Source organism: Manacus candei, unplaced genomic scaffold, assembly GCF_025592945.1.
Source record: "Manacus candei isolate 608988 ecotype Guabito, Panama unplaced genomic scaffold, ASM2559294v1 h1tg000028l, whole genome shotgun sequence".
Taxonomy (NCBI): Eukaryota; Metazoa; Chordata; class Aves; order Passeriformes; family Pipridae; genus Manacus; species Manacus candei.
The window spans coordinates 21,626,053-21,638,226 of NW_026138076.1; the positions used below are offsets into that span (position 1 = coordinate 21,626,053).

Sequence of the window (12,174 nt, forward strand, 5' to 3'; positions counted from 1 at the left end):
TGAGCAGCATTGTTCTTTCATGTGTGACTCTTGGCAGAAATGTAAGAGGCCACAGACTCAGGCACCAATGTGGTTAATGGTTAGCACTCGAGTTCCTCTGTAAATCTTGCCTCAAATCCAAATCCAAGAGGAATTTGAAATAGATGGTAGAGAGGACCTCAGTTACAGTGGCCCCTGTTTTGTGACATTATGCTCTGATTTGTTTTGTGCTTTTAGAGGTCCAGGTCAGTGTGCAGCAGCTACTTCGTGCCCATCATAAATTCTGGCAACGAGTACAGGGGCTTGGTGCAAAGCGTACTAGTGCCTAAGACGGACGTTGTTTGGATATCCACATGTAAAATGGAGTTTAAAACCGGCAAGTGTAAGATGAAAGCAGAAGGGCTTCTCCGTGTGTGAGCGCAGGGGAGAAAGGAGGTGCGTGCAGGGCTGACACCAACCCTGCAGCTGCGGGAGCGGGTGTCCCTCCCTGCCGGGGCGGGTGTCCCTCCCGCCGCAGAGCCAGGCGAGCTGCGGCGTTCCCGAGGGCACTGTCCCGGCCCCCTCAGCCCCGGCCTCTGCTCCCGCCGGGACCGGCGGCGGCGGCCAAAGTCAGCTCTGGGTGACGTCAGGCCGCCATCCCGTGACGCCTGCGCTCGGCTCGGAGCTGGACCGGCCTCCTTGGAGAGGAAAGGACCCTCCCTCCCTAAGGGAAGCGAGCCACCAGCTGCCCAGCAGCCGGGAGGTAACTGAAGCACACACGGAACACGCTCCCGTCCCTCTCCTGTGGCCGGTCGGGGCGGGCGACACGGAGCGGCCCCGCTGCCAGCGTGGCACCGCCGCCGCGCGTCCCGACCGCCCCCGCGGGCTCCCAGCGCCGCTTCCCGCTGCCCGTGCCGCGGGCTCCACCTGCAGCCCGACGGCCGGGCCGGGAGCAGGAGCCGAGCTCGAACGCGCCGCCAGCAGGGAGGGAGGGAGGGAAGGAGGGAGGAAGAGAGGGAGGGCGACGCCGGGGCGAGGGCTGGGCTGGGCTTAGCTGAACTGAGCTGGGCTGTCTGCGGGAACCTCACTCGCCGTCTTTTAAAGGTGCCTCCCGTGGGCTTGGCAGCCGTGCGCCGTGGGGCGGTGGCGCCATCGGAGCTCTGGGTCACGCGATAAAGAGTTGGTTGTGAAAGAAGGGCAGGGCCGGAGAGGGCAAAGGCGATGCAGGCGCCCGTGTGTGCCTGTTGCTCCAAAGATACCTGGTTTTCCCTTCTGTTACCTGTCCGGGTAACAGTGGGTAATTACTCCCGCAGCAGCTTTTTTTTCCCAAGTCACAACTCCAAGGAAACTGTATGGCTTTAGTGTGCTAAAACACAAGTTGTACATTAGTGGGTTGGAGGTAGGCCTTATGCCCCCCATATGAATGCCTGCTAATGCACAAGGTGCTTTCCCTGTTCTGAGAACAGTAGAGTTGTTGATGGAATCAGTAACAATTTTTCAGTTCTCAAAGAGGCCGAGAAGGGTAGAGCGATACATTTTTTAAAAATTCTCTTCCCACAGGCAGATCTTTTGGGTCCTGCGTAGCTAAGCATGTTCAGAATTATTTGGAAAATACATGTAGGTCTGAAAGCATTTATTAACAGTGTAAAATGATTCACCTCCACCTTAGAGGTGGAGGAGTTTCACGGGATGACTTCCTCACATCTCATCCATATTGTTCCACTTTCAAATAAAAATAGGAGAGTAGATATGCTCAGTACAAGTAAGAACAAAATGTAAAGGAGGAAATCCTAGCACAACGTTGCTGCAACAAGTAGGCAAGAACTTCCAAGAGTCATTCCGGTGATTCTGTAAAAGAAGAGATCAGTCATGCTGGAAAAGGCAGACGGAGTCTTTGTTTCTAACCAGCAAAATCTGTCAACAGAATATGGGGTGGTTGGTTGTGCCCTTAGTCTGCTAAGAGAGTGAGAGCTGTAGTTACTGGGGTGTAAGACCTCTTGATTTGTATCTTGCTGTGTAGCTACCTAATGAAGACTGCCCAAAACAATAGTCATTCTGGCAAGGCAGTGGTGCCCATTTTTGTCAGGAAGGAATTGTCTTCATGGAGGGCACTGTTTTGTAGGTGTTCTGTCAAACAGGCCACTACCTGAGATGCAAGTATTTAAGCCTCTTCCTGCTCCATGTAACTGATTTCAACTTGCCATTGAAAAGTGGCACATGGGTTGGTTTCAAGCACTTGTGCATACTTTGTACCTGTGCATACTTTGTACCTGTGCATCCTTTGAAAAGGATGGACCATCTGCTCTTTCAGGTGCTGTCACAGAAGACCAAAATCATCATGCCATTGTCTGAGTTGATGGTAGCCTTGTGTGCTTAGTATTGTGTGCTGTTCTGGTTATCACACATCCAAAAGAGTTCAACAGACCTCAGTAAACCAAGGTCTAGGAGCTTGAATAGTCTTTAGTAAGCTACCAAATGGCTTCCATATGTTTAAGAGAAACCAAACAGACCTGAAGGAGGATACAGGTGGAGGGTGAAACAGTAAAGGGAAGATATGAGGAGAAGTGCATGGTATTATCTAATCAGAAAGCAAATTAAGAACAAAAGGAAGTACTTTCCCATAAATAATGAAACTCATTGCCTCAGGATGTTATGGAGACAAAGTATAATTGGGTTCAAAAAGGGTTTATTCAAATGTATGGAAAAAAAGATTCATTACTTGGATTTTGCCTCTGGCTCCTTAGGAAATCCCAAAACAGCTGATTGGTTTCTAGAGCTTGCAGAATAAAAGATAATTCTACAGAAGAAGTTTCTTCTTATACTCCTTCCTAAATATCAAAGCTAGCTACTTCAGAATCACTTCACATTTTAAAACCTTTTTTTCCTCTCAAAAGCAGAAACAAAAAACCCCAAGGATATTGGTAAATTGTAGTGTTATGTAGTGTGACAGTATTAAACCAGTGTAAATACAATAGTTTCAAATGGTGCTCAGTAATGTTTGCACTGGTGCTGTCCAACACAGATGCTTTGGATGGAGTGAGACCGTGAGGCTAAATGACTTTAGCACAAAACTAGTGATTACAAGAACAATATAATTACAACTGGTACATCAGCTTCAAATAAGCAGGCAAACAATACTTATCATCTTTAGGTACATAAATCACATATTTCACCAGTGGAATAGAAGTTATCATAACTCTAGTATTGGAGTGCTAGATTACATGCATAAATTTTTTACTAGTTCAGAAATCATTAAGAATTAACTGTCATTTTTAGAAGTGGTGCCTAATTTAGTTCAAATGTTTATTTTTTGGTGAATAAAAAATAACAAATCACTAATTCTATAACCGACTATTACAAAATGCTACAAAGTGGTAAAGGCTGTGATGTTGACAAGAACAGCGGATATTCTCTTGCCATACTGGACATGAAGTTCATGGTTTATTTGCAATTTGTGAATTATGTTTGAAGATGGGCAAGGTTTGCGCCATTTTTGGAGGATCCCGAGGAATAGGCAAAGCTGTTGCAGAACTCCTGGCACAGAAGGGCTGCCGCCTGGCGATCATTGCTAGAAATCTGGAAGTAGCCCGAACCACTGCACGTGATCTTGGTGGTATGTATGCTGGTTGCAGTTATCTCTTCACTGTCCCATGCTTAGGTAACTCACAGAAGTAGTAAGTCCATAAAGAAACCTCACTGTTTAACCAGACGAAAATGAAAATAAAGGCTGAGAAATTTAAAAGAAATGCTATGTCGGTACAATTTTGGTTTTACAATATTTGTTGAGAAAGTAAGTATATTACCTATTCTGTCCACAAAATGCAAATTTTAAGATGAAAGGAATTGTTTGGGCCACAACAGAGAGGTAGTATGAATTGAGTCATCTTGGCTCCTGAACAAGCCAGAACTGAGATGTGTCTGCTCATACCGAGCTTCTGATTTTAAAAGGCAAAAAATATAAAACAAGGAATTGTCACATAACTAATCAATACAATACTTGAAAATTGTCTTTATTTAATTCTCTGGAGATTAAATGGGTTTCTTAAATTATAACTAGTTCAACATCTGTTTTGAGATTGAGTTGATAAATTCTGAAGAAGGTTTATGAATGATATACCAGCTTTTACTGTTATTATAGTGTGCCTTTATTTCAATACAGCAGGACATCTGGCACTTAGCTGTGATGTATCCAGTGAACAAGAAGTCCAAAAGACTTTTGAGGAGATGCAGAGGAATTTAGGTCCTATTAACTACTTGGTTAATGCAGCTGGAATCAACAGGTTAGTTATTCATTATGAGATTATATGTAATTCTAGATGAAGGCATCTCACTGTAAGGTGCTGTGAGCCCTTGCATTCAATAAGAGTATTGTTAATGAGTACATCTGAAAATAATATTAAGTGCTCAGCAGTATTTTGTTCCTGATGGCACTAAAATGCTAACAGATCACAGAATCACAGAATCTTCTGAGTTGGAAGGGACATGACACAGCTTTCACTGTAGTTTCTACATTCTGAGTTTGAGTTCCCCCTCTTCTTTCTTCCACTTCCCCCAAAATGCTCCAAAACCACGCTGCAAAAGAGGCCTTGTTGCCAGAAGCGTGGCCAAATTTTTTTCTTGCGATGTGTTGTGCTCACAGTCTTCCTTTTGAATGCTAGAATGTAGAGAACCATGTACAGCCCCATTAACGTTCTGTTCACCAGTCATGTTTTAATATGAATAAGCGTGACCAATGGGGTTGTTCAGTGAGTTCTTTTGGGTTTGTTTGTCAGGGATGGTTTGTTACTGAGAACCAAGACTGAAGATATGATAGCCCAGATTCACACTAACCTTTTGGGAACAATGTTGACGTGCAAAGCTGCTGTAAAAGTCATGATTCAACAACAGGGAGGTGCTATTGTCAATATAGGTAAGTTGTTTGTATAAGCCAATGGAATTCTGTTTACTAGTCTTCTGGAAAGGTTTAGCAGGAGTAACATGTTACATTACTTGTTACAATTGACTTATTTTCATTTTCTTTGTGTTTAGACATTCAATATTTAGCATTTCTTTATGAAAACTCATTCTTTTTTGTAGTCTCAGCAAGCTCTAAATATAAAACCAGCTTGTTTCAGTAATAAACACCTCAGAGTTTAGATTTTGTTGAAAAAAGAATTTTGCTGTTCTTTATCAGTTCTTTCAGTATCTAGATCTACCAGATGCTAGTTATTAACTAAGGATTGATAGATACAGTCAGTTTCTTTTCTTTATCTCTCCCCTCTCCTCCCCTCCCCTCTTCCCTCACCTTCCCCTTACTCTTCTATTTCTCTTCTCTTCCCTCACCTTCCCCTTACTCTTCTCTTCTCTTCTCTTCTCTTCTCTTCTCTTCTCTTCTCTTCTCTTCTCTTCTCTTCTCTTCTCTTCTCTTCTCTTCTCTTCTCTTCTCTTCTCTTCTCTTCTCTTCTCTTCTCTTCTCTTCTCTTCTCTTCTCTTCTCTTCTCTTCTCTTCTCTTCTCTTCTCTTCTCTTCTCTTCTCTTCTCTTCTCTTCTCTTCTTCTTCTCTTTCTCATTAATCAATGAATTAAATCTGTGTAAGGATAGTTTTTTTACAAAACCCTTTATTTTACTCTCCTGGTACCAGTTGGTCAACATAGATATATGAATTGCACAAAAATCACAGATAATTTGGGGATTTGCTTATGCCAGCAGTAGGCTATAAAGTGCATACAGTAATATGTATTTGACTCCTTTTCTTGTAATCTCATTTTTCATTCCAAATTTAAAACTAAAATGGTAAAGCTAGTACAAGGTTTCAAGTTATCTATTTAAACTTCTCTTTGATGTTTCTTTATTTTAGGAAGTATTGTAGGACTTAAAGGCAACTCTGGTCAAAGTGTGTATAGTGCTACCAAAGCAGGATTAGTTGGATTTTCACGCTCTCTTGCTAAAGAAGTAGCAAAAAAGCAAATTCGAGTCAACGTTGTTGCTCCAGGTGAGTTTTTGAGAAATTCCTACCTTCTTGACTGCCACAATTCATCAAGACTGTGGGTACTGTGAAAGTAACTTAAGACAAATTGTTATTATTTTCTTCAATTTTGTAAGTTAAGTGTTTTTAATATCTTCTTTTTTTTCTTTGGTTTAAAGTGTAATACGTTCTTTTAGAAAACCTTCAGTCTTTTTAATGGAACACTGAGAAATTTGGAGGAGTGAATCTACCTGTTCATCTCTCCGTTGTTATATAATAAATGTCTTTTCTTTGTTCCTCCTTCAAAACTTGCTGTCCTTGCAGATGTAAGGATTAGAGTTAATTATAGACAGACAGCTGCCCCTGTCTCCTGCTAGAGAATGCTTATTTGTAATTAGAGAAACATGACAGACCAAGAGAAGCTGTCATAAAAGCATCCCTGTCTCCCTGTAGTAAAAGGAGGGAGTCTGAGAAGTTCGTTCTGTGAGGACAAGGCTGTGATTTCCTAAGATGATCCAGCTCAAGCAAACCACCACCCTTAAGGAAAAATCCCTTCTGTATTTTCTGGCTTCTTCCACTCATAACTATCTACATTGTTGCTCACTTTGTGGTGCCTCTGATGCTTTTCAGACTTCTACATGAACCATTTCAGATTGTGAACTAGGCAGGAAAAATTCTTCAGTGAGTTGAGCAGCTCATTGAAGGGTCCGAAGCCATCATAAGGGGCAGAGTAGAAAGCAAAAGGGAGACTTTCCCTGCTTGATGGCAGCTAGAAAGCAGGTAAGATCAGCTCTTTATGAAGCTGCAGCTTATATGAAGAGTTGTGCAGCGGTGGGAAAACCGAATCTCAGATAACGGAAAATTGAAACAAAAGGTCCTTCGAAGATGTCAAGAAACAGTCTTCAAATGAGTGGTATGATAGAAATTATGCAAGTGCTGTCATAAGTTCTAAAATATAATGAAAACACTTGCAAGCTGAGAGGGTTTCTTGCCAGAGATTTCATGCTTGTTTTAATGGAGAACATTTTGGTGAAAAGAGTGTGGTTTGTCTTTCAGAAAAGTGATGCTAAATATGGTTTTAGGACCCAAATTTAGTTACCTTTTTTTTTTAATGGATTTCTGTAGATCTCTGCATTTGGATTATTGTATCAGTGCTTCCAAAACTGGAAGATATTTTATTGGTTAGATAAAAAATTGGTCTTGGCCATAACATGGTGTGGACTGCTTTTGGAGACTCTGAAGAATGCTAGCTGGTGACGAATCCTGGTAATAGATTTCACTTTGTAGGATTCAATGGAAAATATACTAGATAAATATAGTCAAAAGTGAGGTAACTCTTCAAATATCTTCTCTCTTAGGCTTTATTCACACAGAGATGACTGCTCATTTGGAAGAAGATCAGTTGAAGAAATCAATTCTCCTTGGAAGATTTGGAGAGCCTCATGAAGTTGCACAAGCTGTTGTCTTTCTTCTAGAATCCCCATATGTTACAGGGAGTGTTCTAGTTGTAGATGGAGGCTTGCAGCTTATGATTTAAGTACTACTTCAAATAAATGCCTACTTTAATGTCTTGATGGTAATATATAAATATATACCAATTAAAGGGAGAGGGTTGGAAATTGTTTGAAGATTGATGTATGTAATTGACTTGGTCTTATCTAGTCAGAGGAGAAATTCAACAGCAGAGAAGTGCAATGTATACATTTAGCTACCTGGAAGAGTCCATTTGGTATTATGAAGTCTGTGTATGAAACAATTTGAAAAAGATCTGCTTTTGATATGGTGATAACTTTAATAACATACTGATATGTTTTTAAAACAGTTTTTTTATAAAGTCTTGTTATCTAATTTGGGATAGAGTGGAGCTTTTATTGGAATTATCATGTTACACAGAGGTTAATAAAGTGCAGAAGTATGTTTATTGGGTGGCAGGTATGATTGCATCAAGTTTTTCATGTAGGGCAACGATTGCAAACTGCATAGTTTTGCATTCTTATCAGTTAGTCCCTACAAAGTAGTGAGGGGTTTCCTTCAGGCTTTGTTTGTTTGTAGCTAACACTACAAAGCTAGGAGCCTCTAGATCTTCAGCATACCTGAATTGCCTTTAGGAGGTTTAATTATATGCAGTGTGTTTTTGTGAGGACGAAACCTACTCGGTTCCATTCTTGGATGTATGTGCAGCATTCATTTAATACAGTAGTGCTTGTGTGTACACATTGAAGGACTGTTGATTGGTCATTGGAGTTGCTAATCCTGTGATATTCTGAGTTTGAGCTGCACAGACCTTTTTGCATAAAAGACTTTTCAATGACTCAGTAGGTGTTTAGGAAACACGATCACTTCCAGAGCATGAAGTCAGTACTTTGCTCTGTATCTTGAACACTTGGTTCAGCTGTTAAGTCGATGCTCCTTAATATGTATATATAGTCAATAAAATCACCATTTATTTTATTCAAAACAACTTCTGAAGCAGAGTAATTATTCAGCTTTAAATGATCCTGAGTGTTCCTGTCTTGCTGAAAACTTACCAGATGTTTGACCTTGGGCTTTTCTGTTGAGATCAAGTAATTTTTGATAATGGATGTTTTTATTATCTCTGAAGAAAACTATGACTGTGGTTTAGGACCTTTACTCTTAGCTCCAGTGTTCATTGCATCATGATCCAGATGTAGATTCAACTTTTGAAATTACTTCCCTTCTTGGCAAAAACTAAAGTACAGAAAAAAGAGATCTCGATGATAACTTTGAGTCTTTAAAGTTGGAGATTTTCTTCATTTGTGCAGCTGAGAAATTTTGTCTTTGTGCCAGAAAACAATGCATGTTCAAGCTTCTTGCAGGTATGTATTGAGAAATAAGACAAGGGATGGTTGTGTGTTCAGGAAATTTTACAGTTAGTTGTAGTGAGGATAGAATACCCTTTCTACCCCAAATATTTTGTTACAAGGAGACAGTTTTCACTTAAGAAGGCTTTCTGCCTAAAAGGTAACTCTCAAAGGCAGCTTCAATGCTTTCTCCCCTGCCACCCCTCATTGTGAGTGAGAGAAGTTCTCAGCCTCTCTCTCTGATATGTGAGAGGAGAGAGAGAGCCCTAACAGACATGCATAGAGGCCTTTGGAAGGCAGGGGAGAGACAGAGAGGATAAAGAGGTCCTGAGAGGGCCTTTGTTAAATAGTGGTCCTTGCATCTGAAATAAACCTTTTTTTAATCCTTCCACTGCCTTGGCATTTTTGGAAAGAATACCTGCTTATGCTTTACCTTACAGTTGTGTACTCACTCTGGAATATATAATCCTTTCAGGAGTCCTTCCTGTTATCCCTTTGTAGAGGTGGTATTTGCTGTGAAAAGTTATGTGTTGTATGTGTCTTTGCCCCAACAATATAATTGCTAATTAGGTTTCTCTTTGATAGAAGGAATTGGCCAGAGAATTTTTTCCAAGGGCACTGAAGGTGAGGAAGGACAGCTGGTCCTTTTTTACTAGTCAAGTAGTAATATGCCAGTGACTTGGCTACTGCCCATACATGTTCTTGGTATTTTATAGATGAAGCCTCTGTGACATATCTTGACCAAAAGCCAAACTTAAGAGACTAGAAATAATTCCCTATTAGTGAGTTCTGACTCCAATTATTATTATCCCTTTTTTCTGCTGGGTAAGATAGCTGTTAAATAAGTTATTAGCAATGACATTTTTAGTTTACATTAGTGATTAAAACCTGGAATAACACTGTCAGAAGAATCTCAGCATGTCACTAAGTAATTTTTTTTAAATGTTGCAGTGCATACTGTGTTTTTATTATTGCGGTTGCCATAGGACCAGACTGAAGTGTTGGTAGCCTTAGATCATATTTTGAAAGATTTTTTTTCCCTTTTCTTCAAACTGATAAATTAGAACTGAAAACAGTAATCCTGGTTCTGTTTAGCCTGATGTGATGTCACAGATGGTGGAAGTAGGGAATGTGTAGGGTAGGTAGTAGGTCGGGTGTATGTCTCCTTCGAAGACTCCTGTACCACCAGCAATTTGTGATTGATATGTTTGAACTGACCATTTGGTAGCTCTGGTTGAGGCCTGCAGACATTAAAACAACCCTCTTGTGCACTCTCCATGTTGCTTTTGAATTTGTGGACTTCTGTCTTATCCTGCCTGCCTCAGTTGTTTCTATTTCATACTGGAGAGTCATATTTCTTTTAATTGCTTGTTGCTGGTAAGCTCTTTTGTACCTTACATTGTTTTTTTTGAGCTTTACTTTACTTTTTCAGTTTCTCAGGGAGGGAGCCACAGGTAGAACTGCCCGCAGTATTCACTGTGGATTTTTTCTTAAAAAAAAGTGTTTCATGTTTTGTTTTATCTTGCTTCCAAAAATAACGCTGAATTTGTTTTGCTTTTTCCTAAGCTTTGCACTTATGTTTTCAGAACAATAACTCAATCCTGAATAATTAATGAACAACTCGGGAGTCCATTTCCATATGTGTGTGTATATATATATATATATATATATATGTCTGATTTTTTGTATTTTTCCCAGCATGAATTGTTCTCAGATATCTACGAGTTTAGTCTGCTGGTTTTAACACCTATTTCCTCAGTGAAATGGTTCTGCAGTTTTTTAATTCCTTAATCCCTTTGTTACTTTGAGTAATTTAGTGTTAGTGGAATACACTGTGGGCTTCAGAAACAGCTGTCTCAGAACCCTTAGGAATAGGTTGTACTTTGCCTGCCCCAACTGTGTACTTGTGGTGTTCTTTTGGCAGTCTGTGTCCTTAGGAAAGAACAACTGCTGATTCATACCCTTTCTTTTCTATCTGTAAACAATGTACTGATATGACAACTTCTTTAATAGTTTTTGGCAAGGGCATGTGTCAGATGCCTTTTAGAATTTCAAGCATGCAGTATTATTAGATCTCCATACTCTTATCTAAGTCTTTAGGAGAACTCTAAAATGTTTATCAAACATGACTTTCCTTTGCAAATGCAACTATGACTTTCCTCAGTATGTTGATCCTGTTGTCTGTGGCTTTAGAATGATTTCTGGTAGTTTGCTATGCACAGAAAAATATAATTAATCTGTACTTCCTTGATCCCTCTGGAATCTCTTCTTAAAAAGCAAATGGCCCTTCTACCCACTAAACTCCCAAAAACTTGCTGTCACTTTTTCCAGCTTCCAGTCACTTGTTAATGAGGCAGTTTTAACCCAGAAGTTCCACAGTGCAGTTACTTGATTTCTATTAGAACTGGGGAGTGATAGCCCCCAGCTTCCCCTGTTTGTCACTCTTTCCTCTGTAACCTCTTCTGATGTTTTGCTCTTTCTGATGTTTTTCAACTGCTTGCCTTGTTGCAACAAGTTGCCTAGAAGTTCTGCTCAAGTTCCTGCATGGTACCAAAAACTGATTTAGGGTTTTGTTCAGAGTTTGGGGATTTTTTTCCTCTGTGGCCTTCTCTTTTCTGAACACTTTGCTTTTTATTTTGATCATCTGCTTACCTTATTCAGGTATGGTTCCTGTTCCTAAGGTGCTTGTCGGTGTGAATGCACTTTTGCACATTATTCCTCTACACTCTGATCTGCCTGTAAATTTTACATTCCATGACAGATTGATTGACTGCTTAAGCTAGACTGCTGGTTTTACAAAGGTTGATGTTCAAATTCTAGTAGCTTTTAGCACATGCTAGCTTCCTCCTCCCCACTAAAATAAGTTTAATTTGATGTGTGTATTTAAAGTCATCATACTGAAGTTCAGTACATACAATCTTAGTGTTGTCATCAAGCATTTAATCTTAATTTTGTTGACTTTTCTTTTTGGTTTCATTTTAGCATATTTTCTTATTATATGTTACTTCTTTTTTTATGGAAGTCTTTTTATGGAAGTGGTAGTGGACTGCTGTCATTATTAAAAAACTTAGTCAACAGACTTGCAGAAATAAAAGTGACCATTACAAAGCCAGTCTTTGAAAATAGCATTTTGGCTCAGACCTTGTATGGTCCTGGAGACCACAGCCAGAGTTGGGTGGTCCCAATCAGCTGCATGGAAAAGAGTGTATTAAAAAATTGATCTTGACCTCTTCAGTGTGACATTTATCCAAGCTACTCATTGCTGCTGTATGTCATTACAGTTTCATTGCTGGCCTTATACTCCTTAAACGTCATAGGTACTGCCACCATCTTGGTTGTGTGGGTAATGATATTGTCTAACAACAGAGTCTGGATATTCAATGCATGTTTGATTTGGTGAGTTAATATACTGGTATTTAGTTTTATGACTCTCCTATATATTTAGTATCA

General features: G+C 40.1%; 1 protein-coding gene across 2 annotated transcripts; it reads left to right on the forward strand.

The window, feature by feature from the left end:
• Positions 1-446: 446 nt before the first annotated feature.
• Positions 447-8,363, forward strand: CBR4 (carbonyl reductase 4). 2 transcript variants are annotated; one of them, XM_051790223.1, is made up of 6 exons: positions 447-721; positions 3,430-3,571; positions 4,121-4,238; positions 4,731-4,867; positions 5,795-5,929; positions 7,261-8,363. In XM_051790223.1, the coding sequence occupies exons 2-6, from the start codon at positions 3,430-3,432 to the stop codon at positions 7,437-7,439; spliced, it is 711 nt and encodes a 236-aa protein (XP_051646183.1). In that variant the 5' UTR covers positions 447-721; the 3' UTR covers positions 7,440-8,363. The 2 variants fall into 2 exon arrangements, with proteins under 2 accessions (XP_051646183.1, XP_051646182.1); XM_051790222.1 differs by having other exon boundaries at positions 451-721; positions 4,118-4,238.
• The last annotated feature ends 3,811 nt before the right edge of the window (positions 8,364-12,174 follow it).